At 50.1% G+C, this 23,243-nt stretch overlaps 1 protein-coding gene across 2 annotated transcripts in view; it reads left to right on the top strand.

Annotated features, from left to right (window-relative positions):
• SLC25A48 (solute carrier family 25 member 48) overlaps positions 1-23,243 on the top strand; it is a 42,726-nt gene that overhangs the window by 6,327 nt on the left and 13,156 nt on the right. For both annotated transcript variants that reach the window (XM_068535929.1, XM_068535930.1), the window contains exons 3-6: positions 1,721-1,792; positions 3,790-4,048; positions 19,209-19,466; positions 22,003-22,136. In XM_068535929.1, coding sequence (XP_068392030.1) covers positions 1,721-1,792; positions 3,790-4,048; positions 19,209-19,466; positions 22,003-22,136 — 723 coding nt within the window. The remainder of the gene's footprint in view (positions 1-1,720; positions 1,793-3,789; positions 4,049-19,208; positions 19,467-22,002; positions 22,137-23,243) is intronic.

A 23,243-nucleotide genomic window follows, 5' to 3' on the forward strand; every position in this document is an offset into this window, starting at 1 on the left:
GTCAAGTGGCAGTGAGGATAGAGTAGTGAGCGATCCCCTCCTGTCCTGAAGAATACACACATTGGAGTGTGGGGAGGCAGATGAGTGACTTGTTCCTGGTTTCCGGACTCGCCCCTGGGAGAGCCAAGCTAGAAGGATCTGGGCTGCTGACCTGGGTCAAAGACTCATTCCCTGCCCGCAGCTGCCTCACCACAGGTGGGAGAGCCGGCACTGGCTACTTGGTGGCAGTAGAGCTGGGGTCAGGATTCACTGCTGGCTCCCGGCACAGCTGGTGCATTTCAAGTTTATGTCTGATGCAATGTGACCAGGGTTTTCTACTCAGGGCTCAGCTCTCTATAGCCCAACTAGAGCACTGTAAGAGAATAAATTTGCATCGTTTTAAGCCACTGAATTTATCATAATTTGTTACAGCAGCGATCGGAAACATATACAGGGAATCAGCTTTCTTCATCTGTGAAGTGGGGATAGTATCCATGCCTCAGAGCATTTGTGGGATTCTGTGAGATAAGTTCCGTAAGATTTCCAGTGTTTTCCCAAGAATGCAGTTGGTGCATACTAAATGCCAACTCCTGTTACAACTGGAGGCCTTAGAGGCTTGAGCTGTGCTGCTGGCCTCGGTGGCAGCTTCCTCAAGAGTTGACAGACTTTTGCTCTGGTCTAGACCCAGAGTGAAGTGTGCTCTGGGCTCTTCTGTGGCTTTTCTCAGACCCTCTGCCTGTCTACGGATGCCCCCAGTCACCAGAGCCAGCCTCCATTAGAGGATGCCACAGTTTCACCCTCCGGCCCCTTGGTTAGCCAGTGCAAAGGGCCAAGTGCCACGGCCACGCTCGGCTCCAGGGACGAGAGGGGAATACAAGACGGCCCTGCCCCCAGAGGGGGAACCCAGATAAACCCTAAGTAAACAGACGAACAGATCACATCATTGCAGCATTTAAGCTCAGCCCCAAAAGATGAGCAGAAGCTGGAGAAAGAGCCTTCCAGGGGAGGAACGCAGGTGGAACATTCCGGAAGTGAGAAAAAACTGATGCTCCAGGGTCCAGGAATGTGCCGTGTGGCAGGCACAACGGGTGCGGAGGAAATGACATGCGAGTGGTGAAAGCCACGCTTCTGGGTGCTGGTTAAGGGTGGAATTTATTCTGAGTTTGGTGGGAGGCCACTGGAGAGCTTGAAACAGCAGTGACAAACATTCATCGTTGTTTGGAAAAGATTAGTCTGACTGTTGTGTAGACATAGGCGAAGGAGTTGGGGTGGGGGAAGCAGGAGGCCAGCGAGGAGCCCAGCCCATCATCAGGGTGAGAGATGCAGGGGTTCTGGAGATGAGAAGAGCAGGTTGCTCCTGAGAGTATTTAGGAGGGCAGAGTGACGGACAGCAGGTGGGCCAGAGCCGCGGGTTAGCTTTTTGTACTCAAGATGCAGCAGCATCATATGTCGCCACACAAACATTGCTTTTGCACAACAAACTGGCCTTTGTTCTTCCCTCAGACCAAGGGGACTCCTGCTGCATTTAGCAAGGTGAGAACGGGACTTGCAGGGAGGCGGTGCAGGTAGAGGACGCAAGGCCAGCCAGGCCGGGACTGAAGTCCAGGCCTCCTTCCTGACGGGGTCGCTGGGGCAGGGGCTTCCCTTCTCTGGGCTTCAGTGCTGGGAGCCCAGAGCCGTGAGGGAGGTGGGGGCGTAACCTGTCTCCGGCTGGCCCTCACGCCCTTGTCTTTCTCCGCAGGCTCGCCTGCAGGCCGGCACTGGCTACGGGAGCACGCTTAGCTGCATCCGCACTGTGTACAGGAGGGAGAGTGTAAGTGCTCCCGGGGTGGGGTCTCCTCCTGGGGACCGAGGTCACAGCCCTCACACGCGAGCAGCGGCACGCCCAGCAGGAGGCCTGTTCATTCCGCTCATCACCTTGGGCTCAATTTTCTCTCTTCATCTCACACCACTCCTCCAATATTATGTGTTACCTAAACTTAACCCTGCCCCCAAGTGGGATGTTATTGAGGAAAAAAACTGGTTTTGTGTCACCTCTCTGGAGAAATTCGGAGGCATTTAGAACCACAATGTGGAAAATTCCTACAAAAACAGGATGACCTGCCAGGTTTTCAAAACCAAATGTGTGGTGGTAAACCATGTGTTCGCAGGCTCCCTTTCTCCCAGCATGGGGCGGAGGGTGTGGGGGGCAGGCTCTTCTGATCCCAGACACCCAGAACGGGCTTGCACCACAGGTCACTCCAGACCGTGGGACCCAGGGGTTTTCTCTGCAAAGGGGAAATTCTGAATAACATTTTGTAGAAGAAGCATCAGGTGACCTTCTTGAGAATGAGTATGAGCTTTTGGAAGACTTTCCAAGGCTCCTCCTTGGGGAATTTAAAATAAGTTTTAAAATTTAGGATGAAATGACCTGTTGGTTTAAAGAAATAGTCAGGTGTAAGCCCTGTGGCAGCCCTGGGCTTTTCCTTGAGTCACTGGAAATGTGGCCCCGTTATTGACTGCTGTGCCCCCCAGGCTCCATCCTAGGAAGTGCCCTGGAGCTCGGGGGCCTCCTGCCTGCACCTGGAGGTTCTTCTCTTCAGACAAAATATGTCTGGTGTCCTGGTGTTGTTCTGACTCTCTTGATCGTCTGCTTTAAAATCAGGGTGAGCGCTGTAAACCCAGCACTCGTTGTTCCGGGGTAACGTTGTCCGATTCCTGCGTCCCCTGAATGGCAGCTGTTGAGCCTCCTTTTTGGCACATGTTCTCCGCAGTGTCTGCCAGCCAGCATCTCCACTCTGGGGTTTCTGTGGGGACTGTGGGCGTTCCTCTGAGACACAGCAGCTCAGAGCTAAGTGATGTCTCAAGTTATCTGAGAGACCTTGTTGTAGAGGAAGAGGCTGAAGCATGGTGCGTGCGTGCATATGTGTTTGCGTGCACACGTGTGTGTGGACGCCTGTGTGAGGAGGTGTCCTGCCCCTTGCCAATAGGGGGCATGCATTCAGGTCAGGATTAGTGGCTTTGAGTACAGCCTGGAGTTTTTGCAATGGCTTCCCGGTGCTTTTTCATCTTTGGCGCCATGTGTGCTGCACTGACTCCTCGAAGAGCCTGTGGAATTTTCCAGTTTCAGTGGAGCATCCGTGGTGTTTGCTGAGAACGCGGTGTGTATGGACAGAAGCCTTTTCGTGCTGTTCATCCGGGGACTCCCCCTCTGGCTTTTTTCCAATAGACTCCCATGCTCGGGGCACCCAGCTACATGCTGGCCCAGGTGCCCCTGGGATGCTGTGGGACCCTTCTTACCCCCTCACTACAGGCTTAGCGCTTTATATTTTAATTACCTGTCAGTTTGTCTGTCTGGGTCCCCCCTCCCCTGCCCCCAGACTGTGAGGTCAGTGAGGGAAGAGAGTGTGTCTTTCTTGTTGTCCTCCAGGGCCTGGCACATGCCCAGAGAATGCTTTTGTTGGAGTGACACATGAGGGAAGAGTGTGTGGTGCTTGGTAAGCCCACTACCCACTGGGGCTCCATGGGCTGCCCTCGGCCACAGCCCAAGAACACTGCCACTCCAGTGACAAATGCAGGTTCCAGGCCCAGCACATCACGGCTCAGGAACCAAAGCTTCATGCAGAAGCCGGTTCCTCCTCGGGTTAAGGATGCTCTCGCCCTCCCCTGTCTCTCCTCTCACATCAGCATCCTCTTTTATTCTTTCCACCAACGTACTGGTTTGCTTTTCCTATGGTGTCTCCCCCGCCAGCCCGTAGGCTCCAGGAGGGCAAGGTCTCTGCCAAGGGCAGCATAGGCCCTCATGCTTCCTCCCCCTGGGTCTCCCCACAGGTGTTTGGCTTCTTCAAGGGCATGGCCTTCCCCCTCGCCAGCATCGCTGTCTACAACTCAGTGGTGTTTGGGGTCTTCAGCAACACACAGAGGTTCCTCAGCCACCACCGGTGCCAGGAGCCCGAGGCCGGCTCACCCCGCGTGCTGTCCGACCTGCTCCTGGCCAGCATGGTGGCTGGCGTGGTCTCTGTTGGGCTGGGTGCGCCCGTGGACCTCATCAAGATCCGGCTGCAGATGCAAACACAGCCATTTCGGGAAGGTAAGCGGCCAGGGGAGGTGGCCTGGTGTCTGGGGACCTGTGACCCTTTCCTGGTTTCCCAGATCTGGGATTTGGTTAATAATCTTTTTGCGGAGCAGGGCATCTATGTTGAATCATTTTATCTATAGTGGTAACTCTTACTGGTTAAGGATTTTCTACGCGCCCAGCGCTTGCAAAGAGCCCCGCATGGGTTCTCTTAATTCATCTTCAGCACAATTCTCTGAGGCAGGTGCTGTGATTTTTTCCATTTTACAGATAAGAAAACTGGAGTTCCCAGAGGTTAAGATACTTATTCAAGGACACACAATTAATGACTGGCCAGTCAGGACCAGCTACATAATTTGCAGCCCCCCAGGGTGAAATGAAAATGCGATCTCTTGATCACAAATTAGTAAGAATTTTAAAAGGGCAACAGCAGAGCATTGTCAAGTGAGGGGCCCTGTGTGACTGCCCAGGTCTCAGACCCACACCTGCCCCCCACACACCAGGGAGTGCAGCCAGGGAGGCCTCAAGCTGGACTGGCTGCAGGGCCATGAAGCGGGCCGCCCCTCCCTCACCCTTGATGTCCCATTAGAGCTTCATTTCTTATGTGCTACATAGCTACTCCTGCGCCGCGAGCTGGAGCTGTCATCTCCTCCCTGCTGGGAAGGAGGTTTCTGACTCTTCTCCTGGAGCAGTTTTGATAAAGGAGGATGGAAAGAATGGGAAGGCACTTGCTGTGCAGAGCAGAAAGTGCCAGCTCCAGAGGAAGGATGAACTGGGGGGTCTTAGACAAATTTCAATACCTTGGGGTTTGGTCCTTGGCTCTCATTTTACTCTGTCTCCTCAGGGAAGATACTATCCCTTCCTGGGCCTCAGTCTCCTTTTCCGTATAATGGAAGGATTGCATCCCAGGTCCTTCCTGTCACCTCAGATACATACCTGACAGATCTCGTGGGTAAGACCCCTCTCCTTGGCAGCCTTCTGAATGGCCTCCGTGTGAACCCTCTGCCCACAGAGGCGGGGGGGTCGGCTCTGCCCCGTGGCTGAAGCCGCAAAAGCTCACTCAGGAGCGTCCGAGGCCAGTGCCTCTCCTGCCGCCAACCCAGGTTCCTCGAGTCAGCCTGCACTCCCTGCTCAGCCGGGGCGGTGTGTAGGGCAGGTCTGCACACACTCTGAGCAGAGTGCCGATGCCCCTCACAGGGGTCCCTGCCACCCCAAGAACATGAGCCACACCTGCTGGATGCTCACGGTCACTGTCAGCATGCGGGGAGATGCAGGGCAACAGACGGGTTGGCTCACCCGGAGGGTCACAGAGCGTGCTCCCATGGGGGCCGCCCAGGGAGATACGGGGCAGGCAGATCCTCGCCTCCATCTACCTGACATACTGAATCGTGTCTTGGTACAGCTCAGTTTGACCAAGGGGTCACACCTCTGAGAAGAGTTTGAAGCTCGCTGATCTGGTCCTATCCCAGAGGCAAAAGCAAAGATGTAGAGAAATGAAGGGCATCATGGACAGGCCTAGAACCCAGGAGCCCTGGCCCCCAGGCTGGTTTTTTGCGCTATCCTGTCTTACTTCCAAAAAGCTGTGTTAGTCTAGGGTGCAGAGGAAATCTCTCCATAGGCCTTAAAGCTCTTTGGGGTCCAGATGTTGCAAGAGTCTCGGTGATGAGGCTCCTGGGGGCAGCCCCACCTCCTTCACAACCAGGGCGCCTTGTCCACGGAAGGGGAGGAGAGAGGGGTAGGCATGCTTGTGTACGTGTGAGGGGGCCCTCAGCCAGCCTAGACACCAAGGAAGGTGTTTCTCAATAAATGCCGGTACATTTGGAGGCAAGTTAATTGGTAAACTTTCTCCACAGTGTTTGCTTCCATCCTCTGTTCTGTCCTCACCCACCTACACTTTTCCTGCAGAGGGTTCTAGAATGGTGGCTGACTTGGCAGGCTAAGGGCTGAGCTACAGGGGCCCTGAGGCCAGACTAGAAGCCTCCGGAGACTGGAGGAAGGATAGGAGCAGAACAGCCAGACCCCAGAAAGCCCCCAACGCTGGGCGTGCAGGAGCCTCACTTTTAGGGAGCTGAGCAGCCTCCGTTAGCAGCTGCCAAAGTTGCTAAGTGTTCATCGTGTCCTGACACTGTGTTAAGTGCTGTATGTGCATCATCTCATTTAATATCCACCCGACAGTGGGAGGTCAGCATGACTGTTAGCCCTGTTCATTTACCCAACACACCATAATTATGTACCTGCTGTGTGCCAGGCACAGGGCTGGGTGCTGGGGACATAGAGATGACCAAAAGACTCCAACCCTCTGGTAGTGCTCTGTCCAGCAGACGGGCAGACAGGAATTGGGCCACTCCAAACAGGGTGGGTGGCAGGGAGTGGGTTGGGCTGTCAGCCAGGCTGGGGGTCAGGAAGGGCTCTGGGGCAGGTGGTGGGAGGGGTGGAAGGAGAGCGTGGAGGTCAGTACCGTGCACCTAGTTAGGGCAGCACTGAGGGCCACCCACGCCTGCTCTCCTGGGCCATGGGAGCCTGAGGCACAGCCCACCTGGGCTGGGACTCTCTGGAACTGCCCGTCCAGGAAGTTGGGACCCTTCTGGAGCCTTGTTTCCTGGATAAGCCCTCTGAGCAGGGAGAACATGGGGATGGTGTGCCCTCCCTGTCCTTCTCCAGCATCTCAGGGCGGGAGGCGGTTTCTTGACCCTACTCCTGTACAGACGGGACCATGGCCTCAGGCTGTAAGTTCATCCGCATGGTGCCAGAAGGAAACCGGTTCTTAAGTAAACTGCTTGAGGCAGCAACAGAAAATAAAAATGTGTTTGTTCTGTCTTCCCCAGTGTGCCAGGAAGCTGACCTTTGGGGAGCTCAGGGAAGGCTCTTAATAAGAGACCAAGGGAGGTCCTGCACACAGTTTTTTCTCAGCCCTGCAAAGCTCGAAGTCATTATCACCTGATCCCAGGGGCTTAGCTGGCAGTGCGGACACAAAACGGTTGACCTGAGTGGGCGGAGGGAAGGTAGAAACCAAGACTGGAGGGTCCGCCTCAGCTGTGCCCCTAGAGCCTCTGATCTGGACTAACCCAGAATAGTCACAGCTATGGGGGCTGAGGAGCCAGTATTTACTTAGCCCTTACCATGTGCCAGGCACTGTGCGAAGAACTTAGTGTGTGTTTAATCTTCACAACAACCCAATTCCTAGACATTTACAAAGGGGAGACTGAGGCACAGAGAGATTCCATCACCTGCCTGAGGTCACTGCCCTAGTGGAAGGTGGAGCTGGGATACAGACCCAGGCAACTGACTCAGAGCCCACTGATGCTATTTCTGCTTCTGCCCCAGGGTTTTGTAGAAGCTGAGGCTACAACAACTTTGGTAATATCTGGGTCTTTGCACAAAATCATCATGTGCAAAACCAGTTGCAAACTTTGAGGGAGGAAAGGGGACTTGGAACATGTCTCCAAAATGACATTGTTCAAGTAGTGGGCATAGCTTGTGGGCTCCGAGGGATGGGTCTGAGTCCTGTGGCTTTGGGCAGCTCCGCTCTGCATGGCCCACTCTTCCTTACCTTCCCCTGTCCCCCCAGATGCATGGGGAAAGGGCTTTGGTGACTACAGGTGCTGGTCAGGATCAACTATTGGGGATAAAGCATGGGAGGCAGGCAGTGGGTCACCAGGCAGTACTTTCTGCCAGGAATCTCTCCAGAAGATGAGGAAGGATGTGGTTATCTTTCACTTGTTCCTCGGGAACCCTCTAGGCCAGAGATAGAAAACTCAAAGGCTCACTGGGACCAGGGAGGTAACATAAGTAAGCACGGGTACCTGGAAAATGTACCCTTTTCCATTTTTTGGACACCTACAGCCCTCCTAGCCTGTGTTTCGTTTTTCCTCTTTTTATTGAAACACAGAACATGCTTCACTTTCCATATCACTCTGCTGTTAGAAACACAGCAGTTCAAGCACATGTGTCGGCCTTGGTGCTGGGAAGGCAAGTCGGGAGCGGTACACACGGTTGCAAGCTGCCCAGATCCTGTCGGAGGGGTGGCTGCAACCCTGCTCCGGCTGACTGTTGCCGCGCGGCCTGGATCTTCTGCTTTTTAAGAGAAGGCAGAAAGCTAGATTTTCCCAGGGTCTTCCGATTGGAAATTGTCAGATAATTCAAGTAAAAACAAAACCAAACACAAACCAACGTAACACCATGCAGCCCAGAGCATCGTGTGGACGGGACAGTGTGGGGCTGCGGTTGGCTGCGAGCTTGTGGTCTCTGCTCTGAGTCAGGCCCGCTCTCCCTGATAACTGGGCTGAGATGGGTAATTGCAGGCTACCCTGTGCAGGGCTTGTGGGATTGCTCATGGCTTGTGGCTTTACCCCAGAATTGCCAGTCCACTTCCCGGGTGGAGACAACGAGCTATGAGAGACTAAGCCACGTACTGAAGGCAGGTGCCAGAGGCCTCTGGCTTCCCTGCTTTGGGGCATGTGTCAAGTAGAAAGGAGGCCATGGCGAGGTGAGAACTCAGCTCATCTGGTTGGAGACGTGCAAATATAAAGCCACTGAGTTCATCCTGACTGTCTGAATGTGGAGGGAGAAAGCGCCCATCCACCCAAATACAGTCACCGTTAACACATTCATATGTTTCCTTTTTCTGTTCTATATGCATGGATTAAATGTTTTAAGAGGTTGTACTTATATAGACAGTTTCATATCCTGTTCTTAATTCAATGTAAAACAGAAGCATCTTCCATGTTACTAAAATAGAATTATAAAATTAAAATAGATGGATAATATTTAAAATAGATGTACAACATTCCATCAAATAAACACACGCGCACACACACACATTTTGAGAGGGATGATACAGTGTAGTAAGAATTCAGTTCCTGGAGTTAGGCCACCTGCTTCTAATCTTACCTCCACCTGTTGTTGCCAAGCCTCAGTTTACTCAACTGCATAAAAGGCGTAACAGGAGTAGCTCCTTCATAACTGGGATGGGATGGGATAACATGTAACACAGGAAGATCTTACACAATGTCTGGTATATTGAAAACACGAAATAAATGTTAGCTATGCAAGTAAACTTATTATTTAGAAGTCTTCCTACTAGTGAACATTTAGGTTGTTTACAGTTCTTCCTCTTCTAAAAATAGTGATGTGATCAGCAAATTTGTCCATAAAGAGTTGCCTTCATTTACAGTCATTTCCCTAAATGTGTGGGCTCTTTGATTCGTGACTGGGTCAAAGACTACAGTCATTTTTAAGATTCTTGGTACGTATTGTGAAAGTTGTTAAACAGAGGGGTTTTACCAAATTACATAGGCAGTTGCTAAAGTTTAAAGGGAGGGTCCGTTTGGCGCTGCCTACCAGTACATGCTAGACGGCAGGTATCCTCATGAAAACTCTTCCAGCTTCACGGAGGTTTTCTCCTGGGGCCTCTGTCACTTGGCCTGAATTCATTCAGATCTGGCCTTGACAGTAAGGTGCCTGTGAAGGTGCCGTTTTCAAGTTATCATTACCCTTCGCCCAGGCATGAGCCTCACTAGGCACCCTGCTGGGCCCGAGCTGGAATTCAGGGGTGAGGTCCCTCTGCTGCCTGGGCCAAGTCACATCCTGGAGCCCAGTGGCCAATGGCACTCACTCCTCCCCCATCTGGGAGCTTTCAGGTCTGTGTTTTCATTAAGAGCCTAATTAATGTGCAGATCACAAAGCCCTCAACACCACAGGAGGCCAGAGTTTGGGGAATCAGAGGAGGACTCAGCATTAACTCTGTGCTGACCATCATAGTAGTTTCACCAGGCCCAGTTGGAGGCAAAGGGCTGAGGGTTACACTTGATTGAATTCACTCTTTGATTCATTCATTCACTAGCATTTCCCGAGGCCCTGCTCTGAGCCAAGCAGAGTAGGTAAATCAGGTATCAGACACACACAGCCCCTGCCTTCATGGAGCACTCAGTCTGGTGGGGAATCAGGTGTGCACCAGAATGAGAAGGGCCCCAGGAAGGCCCTGGAACCTCAGAATCTGGCTCTGCAGACCGGGAAGGCTCCAGAGAGGAAGTGGCTATTGATTGGGTGTTTGAATACTGGCTAGGATTTGGAGGTGGGGATGTAGGGAGGGAGAGGTGTTTCAGACTGAGAAACGATGTAAGGAAAGAGTCAGTGGCAGGGGACTTCCCTGGTGGTCCAGTGGTTAAGACTTCACCTTCCAGTGCAGGGGGTGCGGGTTCGATCCCTGGTCGGGGAGCTAAGATCCCACATGTCTTGCAACCAAAAAGCCAAAACATAAAACAGAAGCAATGTTGTAACAAACACAATAAAGCCTTTAAAACTGGTCCACATTCGAAGTGAGAGAGTGGCATGGACTTATATATACTACCAAATGTAAAATAGATAGCTAGTGGGAAGCAGCCGCATAGCACAGGAAGATCAGCTCGGTGCTCTGTGACCACCTAGAAGGGTGGGATAGGGAAGGTGGAAGGGAGACGCAAGAGGGAGAAGATATGGGGATATATGTATACGTATAGCTGATTCACTTTGTTATAAAGCAGAAACTAACACACCATTGTAAAGCAATTATACTGCAATAAAGATGCTAAAAAAAAATGGTCCACATTAAAAAAAAAACTTAAGAGTCAGTGGCAGGAAAGGCAAGCATGTGGCAGGATGAGGGGGGAGGGGTGGAAGATGCAGGGTCAGTTGTGAAGAGCCTGGATTTTTAGCCGAGTATGGGTTTCCTTTCTATTCTGCAGGCAGAGGAGCGTCTTGGACAGCAGCGTGACCTGAGCAAAGCTGTGTGGAAGGAAGTGAACCTGGCCTTCAGAAGGGATGGAAGGGGGTGGGACTAGTAGAGGTGAGGAGGCTGATTTGGAGGCTGCTCCACAGACCAGGCGAGAGGCTGGGAACGCCGGACCCAGGGCCACGGGCTTTGGCAGTAGAGGGGAGCGGCAGACGGAAAAGGCATTGATGGTGTAGAACCACCAGGCCAGGCAGGAGAGAGGGAAGTGTCAAAAATGACCCAGGATTTCAAAGTTGGGTGGCGATGAGGGCAGTGGTACCTCCCACACAGGGAATTAACCAGCAGATGAAGCATGCAAGACAGAGCTTGGCGTGGAGTGGGTGAGCACACACACTCATTGTCGCTGCTGCTGGTTTGGACCCTGGCTGGAGGGGTAGGCTCGAGTGAGAACGTGGGGACTTGACCTTGGTTCCTGTTGAGGGGGGGACTGCAAATGGAATGTCAGGGCTGGAGGTCTAGACGGGGGTGTGACAGACATAGAAGTGACAGCTGAAGTCACGGTGTTAGATGCAAATGCCAAGGTGAGCTGCAATAACCACCAGCGTAGACGTCAATGAGAAAACGCTGTGAAGGAGTTTGGGAGGGAGCTATACTGATGCTAACAGCTGTAGTTAACAAGTATTGCGCCCCAGCCATGTGCTCTGTGCTAACGCAAATCCTGTGATTCAGTCACCACAGCAACTCTATGGAATCCGCACTGTCATTCTCCATTTGACAGGTGGGGAAACTGAGGCTGGGCTTAAGTGACTTGTCCATGCTCCCTGGGCTGTTCCGCCCCGGACCATGCAGCTCCACACCCTGGGAACACAGTCCTGAGAGACTCGTGTCACCAACGTCGGGAAGGAGGGAGAGTTGCTGAAGTCAGGGTGACAGTGGGGACGGAGACCAATGGGTAAAGAAGGAAAAAGACTTTCTTTTCCAAGTTGGGAGGGGAGAAGGAAAGAGACAATTGCGAGAGAATTTTGAGGCAAGAGGAAGGAAGTTGAGGAAACCTGACTCTACCATACTTAAGATAATCTGATGGAATGAAAGGGACAGAGTGTGGCCAGGATTCGAGGAGGAGAAGGTCCTAATATCTGGACATGCCGAGAGGAGACAAGCTGGACTGGATGGTAACAGTGGGAGTGCCAGCTGCGGGGTGATCTGGGCAAGTAAGATCATCAGCAACACACCTGAACACAAAGCCCGTGTGAGCTCAAGAATCTGCATGATGGCAAAATGGGGTGAAACCATTTCTCCCTGGATCTTCTGAAATGTCTGGCTGAGAAGGTCAACAACTGTGCCTCAGAGGCCCTGACTACATCAGTTTGTCTCTTTGGCACCACAGTTTTATTGCTCCCATAAAGATGTGTGGCTGCCAAGAAGCATACTTATCTCCAGGCAGGTTAGCCTTTTGATACAGTGGACTTTCTAAGAATTTCCCAGTTCAGGGCAGGAATTAATGATGCTAAGCTCCGTAAAGAGATACGCATTGCTCCATTCAGTTCCTAAAGAAGGAAGCCTCTGGGAAGGCAGGAACCCTTGGAATGTGATAAGGGGCACTAAAACCTGGAGACTAGCCAGGACCATACAGTCGGGGCCTTCTTCTCAAGTAGGCTGTGTGCCAGTAGGAAGTGAGGGCTGGAGCAATGGCAACCCAAAAGTGGAGGGAGGAGGTTTGTGAAGAGGTCAGGCATATAGCCATGCAGTTCAAGAGGCACCCTTGAGTTCTGGACAGTGTGACTGAATATTTTTCAAACTGTGGTCCCACATAGCTTGCCAAGATTAATGAAGGTGTACACCACATAACACACCATTGTGTAAGTTACATACAGTGGGGACACATCCATTTGTTCTTTCAATCAATTGACAAGGGCAAATATTGTCCTGATTTCTAGACTTGACACTAGTGTTGGTAGTTCTCAGAGCTGGGTCGGTATCTACAATCTTCCCACAGTAGGCTTGGCAGGTTATGGCAGGTGACAGCAGGGCATGGCTGCCTGAGATTAGCAGGTCCAGCACTTCCGGAATCTGAAGTCACATCAGGGCAAGGTAATAAAGACAGGAACGATAACTATTTGCCTCAAGTAAAGTACATTTGCACAACACACATTTTAGTAAAGTACATTTGCCAACATTCTCAATTTTCACGAAAGCCAAATGATGTGGACAGGCCACTGGTTCTTCGCCTTTTGTGTATGATGAGGAAACTGCAGCCCAGTGTGGTTGAGTCCTTTGCACCAGGTTGTACAGTAAATAGCAACTGAGCAACAGAGCGAATCCCAGCTGCTCCTAATCCAGGGCTCTTTCTACTAAACCATCTACCTATCACGGACTCTTTAGATCATGAGAAAACTGCTGGACTCTTTAGAAACAGGAACTGGGCCAGAGCTTCCCAGTTGGTAATACCCTGGGGAAGTGAACTGAGGGGTCCCTCACCTTGTTCAAACCCAAACCACAGAGGTTATACCCAACCTGTTTGCTGGAGGACGTCCATCCACATTACTGGATGCTTCCATAGCTTCTTCGACAAGTGTGGCAGCTTATGATTTGGAAGTTTCTTTTAGCGTCTATAGTCTCTGGCACAAGGACCAGACAGGGCTGGGCTTGGAGGAATGCTGAACACAGGAGGTGAAGCTTTGGGAGGCCCCGGTGCTAGAGCTGCCGATCAGATGCTCAAGTGTTCACTGAATGGATGTTGAGGCACATAAGGCCCACAGTGTCAGGCACAGGGCCACAGTGCCTGGGACAGGCCACAGTGTGTGATCCCTATCATCAGGAAACTCAGTGAACCGGTTAAGGCAAAACAACATGCTCAGAAAACAGCAGCAGCCAGGACAGACCATGATAGGGGGTCCAGCCTTGATATGGACAAGGGGTCCCAGCTTTTTCTACAAGTACCTTTTAAATATATAAAATGGAGTCCAACCCATAGAACAGCTGTTTACTTTGTGTCCACAGATTAAGAAAACACATATGACAAGAAGCTACCATGGGTCATCAGGGTATTTAAGTAATTGTTATCGTGTTCCCACGATAGCACCTACACATGTGAGAAAAATGGCCAGACATGTATGTGAGATATATTAGGAATTCTGTCAATCTATAATGCTTGTGGGTTGGTGGGTCCCTTGAAATAACCCCATGCTGCCCCCTTCCATTTGAGAGCCTGCTGGCCCAGAGGCATTCGAACACAGAACACTTGGTGAGCCTGCACATCGCTAACTGGGGACCAGCAGGGCCTCATCAGTGGGTGGCGGACTTGTTAAGGATTTTCTGGAGAAAGTGACCTGTTGAGAAATGATGTTGTATTTCCACCCCACCCTAACATAGGCACACAGAGGAGGACTGGTGGCGCTCCCCCTTCCAGAGAGGCTCCTGAGGCCTGGGCCCTCCTTACCTCAGTGGATCAGTGACCAGTCACTGTGTTTCAGCTGACTTTCCCGTTTCCAAGGTCATGACCCACTGAAGAAATTGAACAACATTGCCTGAAAAAGGAAAGAAGTGAAACTTGTTCGTGTTTGTGTCTGGGAAGGGTACAGCGGGATGCAGTGGCAGGACCCTGGGTTCTGAGAAGAGGGGCACTAGTGGCAGATCTGAGGGGACCTCAGCCTGCATCTGGGCCAGTGCAGCCTCTCTGAGGTAGGAGGACCCCCAAGGAGTGGCTGCATGTGTACCTGTTAGAAGTGGCCAAACCTGGACACCTGCACTCGCTGCAGAGCTCCCTGCAGAGGCACCTGCCTACAGAGGGACCTCCTGGCCCAGGCAGGAGCCAGCAAGCAAGGCACCAGACACTGCTGCTGAGCGGTGGAGCCAGACGGCCACAGTGTGTGGTCCGAGGAGCGATGGCGGGGACTGAGCTGAACAAGGCAGGGGAGCCCGGAGGAGGGGTCTTTTTAGAACTGTGTAGGCCTTCCTAAGCTCCTAGGTGAAGGTTAGGAGCAGGTGGGGGGCAATTGTATCAACTTTGAACATCCTGCTCGTCTTGGTGTAGGGTGCTTGAGTTGACCCTAAATGAATTTGGGAAAACAAAGAAAACCACAGGCATCCTGAGTGTAACTCTACCTATCATAGTAAAAGGCTCTTGATTTAGAGAGTACAGCAAAAAATGGCCTTAATGGCAAAGTGATTAAGAAATAATCATGATAAGAAATAATCAAAATTTGATTCATCATCTTATCCTCATCTTAGAACAAGAAATTCTCATTAGAGAAACTAAATACATTTCGTTCTAGAAGGAAATATACCTAATGTGAACCCTTCACTTGCATGTGTACACCCCAAGCCAAAGTCCTGAAGGTTCCAGAACAACAGGCTGAGGGACAGTGGTTCAGTGTGAGCAGGGTGCCTACTTCCTTCCTTGGGTTCCTTGCACAAAGACAAATCCACATGTATCAGTTGTGCATATTTCCAAGAGCTGCTTGCCAGCAACCTCCCAAGTCAGTTCTTAAGGGTCACCAAAATTTGTTTTACACAAACTAAATTTGGTCCACTGCTAGAGTTACCGGAAGCTCTGATTCGGCGCTTTTCTAAGTCTAGCTGCCAAGGCTCCTGGGCAACTCCTTCCCCAGCTGAGCCACAGAGCATCTTGTGGTCTGAGCAACTGATCAGAATCCCAGCGGTCTTCTGCCTTGTGGTCCCTTATGAATTTTCCATACCACTATTGCTAAAGTAGGCGGGCCTGTAACAACTGTCACCCAAAAGAGATTTACTTCTCATTGAGTGACACGTCATTGATGTCACAGAATCCTTTTGCCTTGAAAAGCAGGAGAGGCTAGGTAGGCTTCTTAGCTCTGCTTGAGTGACCAGAACAGTTTATTTCAAGTCTAAGACGTCATTTTCTCAATAGGATATGGTGTCTGGTGCATGCCATGGTCAAAACTCACCAACTGTGCACTTACAAGCTACACCTTTTATGGAATGTAAATTATACCTCAGTTTAAAAAGAAACTAATAAAAACAGGCAGAGGAGGCCAGAGGAGAAGACGGGGGCTCTTAAGAGTGATTGGTCTTCATGGGAAAAAAGGTGAGACTTAAGAACAGGGAAGAAGTCCAGCCAAGAATGCATCATCTCAATGTAATAACAAGGACACATCAAACAAGCCTCAGATAAGGAAAGTTCTATTAACAAGAAAGGGGGCGGTGTAGTCTTGAAAAATGGCAGTGTCATAAAAAAAACAAAGAAAGGCTGTGGAAATGCTCCAAATGAAAGGAAGCTAAAGAGACATGACAACTAAATATAATACCTGATAGACTGGATCCTGTCCTGGGGGTTGGGGAGGAACACTCTATAGGTCAGCATGAGATCACAGGAAGGTATGAGCATAGGCAGTACATTAGATACAAGTATTGTCCATGTAGATTATGAACCCGGCTGTTGTCCCACAGTATGTAGAATGGTATCCCGAGTCTTAGGAAACACAGACTGAAGTATTTAGGGGTAAAGGGCCATTTTGTATGTAACTCACCCTGAAATGGGTCAGAGAATAAAATTACGTATGCATGTGTGTGCAAAAGAATTTCCTTATTGCTTATTTTGGGAGAAGAAGAATGAAAGTACAGATTTGGTTCTGGTTTGGGTCTTGATGTCAAGGCCAGTTCTCGTTTGGCCAAGTGTTTTTCCAATTTTATCAGATTCTCTCCTTCTATCAGTAACTCCTGAAAGCCACATTGTACCCGCAGCTGATTCGTGAAAACCCTGACTCCAGGTCAGGTCACTGTTACCTGGAGATGAACATGGCCCAGGCAAAGTTTAGGCATTGGGACAAAGGCATCTGTTCAGTTTAATTGCACACACGTGTTTGAGTGAAAAGTGGGGGGGCGGGGTGGGAGAAGAGGGGGAGGGAGGGAGAGAGCACACAAACCATAAAACAAATAAGGTAAAATGTTAACAATAGGTGAATCTGGGTAAAGGTGTTCTGTGTACAGTTTTCCTTTTTTGTACTTTTTTGTTTGCAAATTTGAAATTATTTCCAAATAAAAAGTTTCTTTAAAAATATTGGGGATGAGGGAGCTGGAAGGAGTTCCAAGGGCTTCACAGTATCAACTTGTGTCCAGAAGGCCTTGGCCACCAGTTCAGACTTGTGTCAGTATTCCAGGTCACCATGACAATTCTATTGCTGTAATAATTGTAAATGGATCATTTTCAAGCAATAAAAGCTAGATCGCTTATGTTACAATCCTAGGAGAATGTGAGAGAATTTCCTTATTGCTTATCCTGAAAAGAAAAGGAAAAAAGTACAGGGTTTTTGTTGACAAAGTCAGTTGGAGGTTGGACAAGTTTTTTTTTCAACATCTGTCCCCCAGACAAGCAGAATGTTATCAGGACATTCTCTTTCAATCAGTAACTTCTGAAAGCTACATCATACTCACAGTTGATTCATGAAAACCTTGACTCCTGGGACAGATCACTGTTACTTTGACATGAGCATGGCCCAGGCAAAGTTTATATGCTGGGACAATTAACATCTATGTGGGCTAGTGTCAAAATTTCCCAGGATGACCCTGGTGGTATCATAGTGGATTTGGGAGAGAAAGGGGTGTTCAGTGACCTCTCAGTAGACTCTCAAAGACCACAGTGTCTGATCTTGCTCTGAGCTCAGAGGGGCCTGTGCCCCTAAAAGTGGCCACCACCCCTGCTCACTCCCTGCTATAGACTATAGAATGAGACTCAGCCTCCTGCCCACGCTGTAGTTGGCCTAATGCACGTGGCCAGGATGCCTCTGTTCCCCCAACATAGAAAGAAAATACAGGATTAGTTTGTTCAAGCATACTTTCCAGGCAAATAGGAACCTCCCCCTGGACCTCGTCTACTTCCGGGTTGAGTGAAAAGGACAGGTTGTACTTTACTCCTAAATCTCCGGTTTGGACTGTGGCATCATGAAGCTGAGTATTTTTTCCTAACCTTCATTTGATAAAGATGGGGCTATGTAGGGGGCTTGGATATTCACCTATATAACAAAAGTGATCTGTCTTTTAGCCAGCATGTGTAAAACCCCATTGAGAGGGTGCTTACAGGGAATTAAACCCAGTTGGCAAAATACGCATGTGGTCACAGGCAAGCCTCATTCTGTTTCTGTCCTGGCCATGTCATGTTAGTTCTTCAAGAAGGGAAAGTTGAGAACATGAGTCTGCTTTATCTGCACTGGGACTAGGAGGTCTCTCTGGCCATGAGTCAAAGCTGTGCTAAAAGATCCATAGCAGAGTAGACAGGCATCAGACAGGGAGATGCAAGAAGCCCGATGGAAGAATTAGAGGGACAGACAGAGTCGCTACTTGCTGGCTACACACATCCTGTAAAGAAGCTACTGATATAACAACTGATGATCTGCCAGCAGAGACCCCAGAGGTCAGCTAAGGAGACAGCACCCTGTGCCCCTGGACTTTGAGGGGCCAATGACACCAGTACTGCCCTACAGCTGTTTCAGGGCACAGCCTGGCCAGGGCTGGAGAGAGTCAGTGAGAACATGTCCAGCCCTCCAGCCAGTGCATCCTGCACCCAACTCACACCAGTCAACTTGGTCTCAGTAATAATCTGGTGATAACATTACACCCCTATAGTGTTCCTAGCACCATGCTGAGCTCTTTATAGGTATTACCTTGTTTATACTCACAACAGCCTGTCCTCTTTTTTATTTAAAAAATACAATTTTCCAACTTTATTGAGATACAGTTGACATATAGCCTTGTGTAAGTTTCGGGCGCACAATGTGATGAATTGGTACACGTATGTATAGTGAAATGATTACCAAGATAAGGTCAGTTTACACATCCATCACCTCACATAGTTACCATTTTGTGTGTGTATGTGGTGAGAATGTTTAAGATCTGCTCTCTTAGCAACTTTCAAGTATACAATACAGTATTGGCCTGTCCCCTTTTCAAAAGTAAGGAAACAAAGGCTAAAAAGGTGCCTGCCAAGGTCAGAAAGTTGGTAAGCAGGGCCAGGATTTGGAACCAGGACAGTCTGGGTCCAAATCTCATACACTTTTTACCACACTATGCACGAGTACACACACACACACACACACACACACACACACACACACACAGTGTGTTGGGTTTTCCAGCCTCTGCTTCCAGAAGGAGCTTGGTATGCCTCAGCATATTTGATCCAAGGCATCGTGCAATCACATCTACTCAAAAAGACATAGTGATGGTTGACTGAGAACCTCTGGGCATTCTAAGGCAACAGGTGCTTTATCACCTGGCTGGGATTTTGTCCAGTCTGGCTGCACATGCTGGCAGGAGCTCCCTGTTGGGACTTCAGAATCCCCGTTTGGGCTGCCAAGATGGTCAGAAGTTTTGGTAAAAATCAATTGGTGACGTGAGTGGGAACTGTCAATGGGCTGGGCTGACTCCAGTGCCAGACAATGGTCATTCTCTTGCCCCCAGGTCACTTGCCATCTTTTTGCCCTGTCTTTGCAGCCAACCTCGGTTTGAAGAACAGGGTGGCAGCTCTTGGGGAGCAGCCAGCCTACCAGGGGCCTGTGCATTGCATCATAACCATCGTGCGGACTGAAGGCCTGGCAGGGCTGTACCGGGGCGCCAGTGCCATGCTGCTGCGGGACGTCCCTGGCTACTGCCTCTACTTCATCCCCTATGTGTTCCTGAGTGACTGGATTACGCCCGAGGCCCACACAGGCCCCAGCCCCTGTGCTGTGTGGCTGGCGGGCGGCATGGCAGGTAAGGGCGGCATGGCCGACCCCTGACCCCGTGCTGACCACGGCAGCGAGACAGCTGGGGAGCCTACCATGCCCTTCTCAGCCCTGGGGAAGGGCAGGGTTCATCCAGCCACTCATCCAACAATTCTTTGTTAAGTACCTGCTATGGCCAGACCTAGCCAGGCAGACGAAGGGCTACGAATGGGGAATGGTCCCCCCTCTTTCTCCCATCCCCTTCTCTCTGAGTCCCTATTTGGGCTCTTACAGCTTTCAGCTGGAAGGTATATTTTGAGCACTTACTCTGTGTCAGGTATCACTGAGCTTTGAAAAGAAAATCTGTTATCATGGCTCACCTTTTTTGAATACTGGCACCCTGCAAACCTTTCCAATGTGAGATTTTCATTAGCCCCAGAAGTAGGAATCAGTCTCCCCATTTTTCAGGTGAGAAAACAGGTTCAGCGTGACCAACTCAAGGTCACACCGCTAATGTAGACAGTATAGTAGGGACTCTGCAGTCAGAAAGATCCAAGTTCAAATCCACACTTAGTCATTTTGTGACCATGGACTGGTTACTTAACCTCCTTACTGAGAACCCATGCTGCATCCCCATTTCACTTTGGGTAAAAGTCAATGACCTTGCAATGGTTTCAAGACCATCAGCATTTCAGCTGCCTGTTACCCTTCTGCACTCATTTTTTTGCTACCGTCCCCTTACATTGCTCTGCTCCAGCCACACTGGTCTCTTTCCTACAACTTGACCGTGCCTGGCTCTCTCCCCACCACAGGGCCTTTGCACTTGCTATTCCCACTGCTTGGATTTAGCAATGCATAGGTCATCAGGGACTTTGACAAGACCCATTTGATGAAGAGAAGGGTGTGAAAACCTGATTGAAGTGGGATCAAGAGAGAATGGGATGAAAGAAATTGGAGAACCCAAGTACAAACAACACTTTTGAGAGATTTGAATGTGCTGTATTGGGAAAGAGAGAAACACAGCTATAGTCAGAGAAGGGTACGGAAGTCAAGAGAGGATTGCTTCTCAAGAAGGCGGATAACTGATGGGAACATACTGTATAGCACAGGGAACTCTATCGAATGCACAGTGGTGACCTAAATGGGAGGGAAGTCCAAAAGGGAGGGGATATCTGTATGTGTATGGCTGATTCATTTTGTTGTGCAGTGGAGGCTAACACAACATTGTAAAACAACCAAACACCAGTAAAATTTTTTTTAAAAAAGGCAGATAACATGGTATGTTTGATGCTGATGGGAATGATCCACTGAAGAGAAGAAAATTGTCATTCCTCCTCCTCATCATCTAATCAGCTGTGCTTGAAACTTAGGAAACACATAACAGAGCCCACGTCTTAGCCACCAGACCCCAGTGTTCCTGTTCCCCCGCCTTGTGCCTGAGGCCTAGCCTGTGCCAGCTCCCAGTAAGTGCTCAATAAGTACTTCTTGACTGAGAAGGCAAACAGGCCCCAGCTGCTCTCATTTCTGGTGAGAGCAGATGCGTGTGGCCTGGCAGTCAAACCTGGTTTTGTAATACCCTCTCCCATGGGCTGAGAACAGGGGAGTGTGCCAGGGCAGCACCTGGGCTGACTCCAGGGAAAGCGGCCCCATTTATCCTGGAAGAAGGCAGGAGGGAGGAGAGGTCCAGAGGGCTCCCAGAGGACCAAGGGCAGGAGGCCGGGGTGGGCAGGGGGCTGGGGACAGGCTAAGGCCTCTTTTGGGAGCCGCTGGGCAGCAGTTACAAAACCTTGCAAACCAGCTGCCTTGGACTTTGGCATCGGTTTGTTTTTCTCTCCCCATCAAAGAATGTGCCAATTTCTCTGTTTATACAATAACCTGGCGTTGTTTTCTTAGAGTCCTTTAAAGTCACAAAAGTACTCTAACCAGGACACCTGAACTTATCCAATGGAGATGACCCAGTGGCACATGGTCCTAAGGCTTCTATCCCACATCACTGGAAAAGATAAGAGCTTTTTAAAGACCTGCCCCTGCTCTTCTCTGCAATCCCTAAGCTGACCCTTCCTTGGCAAGCAGGCTGTCTGAAAGTGTTTGTTTAGCATCTTCTTCATGTTCATTCAGAGTAAATCCTGCCTCTGGGAAGCTGCCAGCCTTCAGCCTCAGGCCTCACCCTGGTCTCCCTCCCCTGTGCCCGGAAAGTACTATGGGGCCTGTTCCTGTTCCTCCAATAAAAGCTGCTAATAAAGCCTTCTGCTTAGGAAGCACTAGCGATGGACCTGGCACTGTGCTAAATGCTTCACATGCATCAGGTTATTTGTCCTCATAGCAACCCCATGAAGATAGGTACTGCTGGCCCATTTTACAGAAGACAAACCCAAGGCCTAGAGGTGGCAGGAGACTTCTGCAAAGTCCCACAGCAAGTGGCGAGGGAGGATCAAGAACCCCCTTCATAGGTCCTGACCTTGAGCTCTTTCCACGTCCCCCAGCAGCATATTAAGCCTCTGAATGGTGGAAATCTGCAGGGAGCCAGATCCCCTCCAGACCCCAACCAGCCAGCCCCTGATACCTATTTGTCTCTCTCTTAACAGGAGCAATTTCTTGGGGGACAGCAACTCCTATGGATGTCGTGAAGAGTCGACTGCAAGCTGACGGGGTTTATGTAAACAAATACAAAGGTGTCCTGGACTGTATCTCCCAGAGTTACCAGAAGGAAGGTCTTAAAGTAAGCCACACAGCAGTCATGCAGGGTCAGTGTCAGTCCCTGGAAGGTAGGGTCAGAGATTTTGGAAGATGTGAGACTACAGAGAAGGGAATCAGGAAACCGAGGTGCTGGCAGTTAAATTATGAAACACTTGTTTCATCCAGTCCTTGCCCCGGGCTGGAGGAAGAAGTGGGTGTGCACCCAGCTGATGGGTTCAGAGAGGACCGGTAACCTACCTGAGGTCACACAGCTGGTATGTGGCAGAGCCGGGGTCTGGACCCACATCTGTGTTACCGAAGCTTGCCTCCTCATCCAGAAAGGCTAGGAGCTCCTTCCTCACTCCCTGCTCAGCACCTCAGCCTCACCCCTCCTATAAGTGGGAATTCCCAGAACCACCTCAATCATCACATCTTGCAGGCTCCAATTCCCTGATCTGTCTTCTGCTTTCCACCCCACACAAGTCCAGATCCCATCACCTCTGGTCTCGGCTATTGAGGCAGCCTCCAGCCTGGCCTTGTCTTCCTTCTCCTGAACCTAAAGGGCTTATCCTAAACCCAAGCCTCTACTTGCCTCTAAACTATCTCAGAATGAAGATCAGGTTTCCACGTCTAGTGTCCAAAGTTATAAACATCCCCATCTATCTTGCCTCCCACTATACCCCCTAGTACCCTCATGCTTGCTCTTCCTCGAATGGGCCCCTGGCTTTCTTGGCATGCCTCTTAGAGTCAGCAGACTTGAGTTGAAAGCCAGGCCTGGCTACTTGTGAACTGGGGGAATCCAGGCAACCTTCCCCTCTCTGGGCCTCAATTTCTCCAATGATAATCACCCCTACCATGAACAGCAGAGATATTTATAGGTTAAGTTAAATTAGGCATATAAAAAGTGCTCAGGTTAATGTATAACACATAGAGAACACTTAGAAAGAGTCATCTGTTTAGCATTAGCATTATTATTAGTAGTTTCATTAGCGTTAATGTTACTATTGACCTCTGGGCCTTATCTCACGTGACTGCCTCATCCCAAGCCCTCCAATCCTTACTAACTGCCACGCCAGTGTGTCCAAACTTCTGTTTTTTTGCTCCAGTGGAGTGCCAGAGCTTCTCCTCTGGAAACCTGGACTTCCACAAA

This window comes from Eschrichtius robustus, chromosome 2, assembly GCF_028021215.1.
Source record: "Eschrichtius robustus isolate mEscRob2 chromosome 2, mEscRob2.pri, whole genome shotgun sequence".
Taxonomy (NCBI): Eukaryota; Metazoa; Chordata; class Mammalia; order Artiodactyla; family Eschrichtiidae; genus Eschrichtius; species Eschrichtius robustus.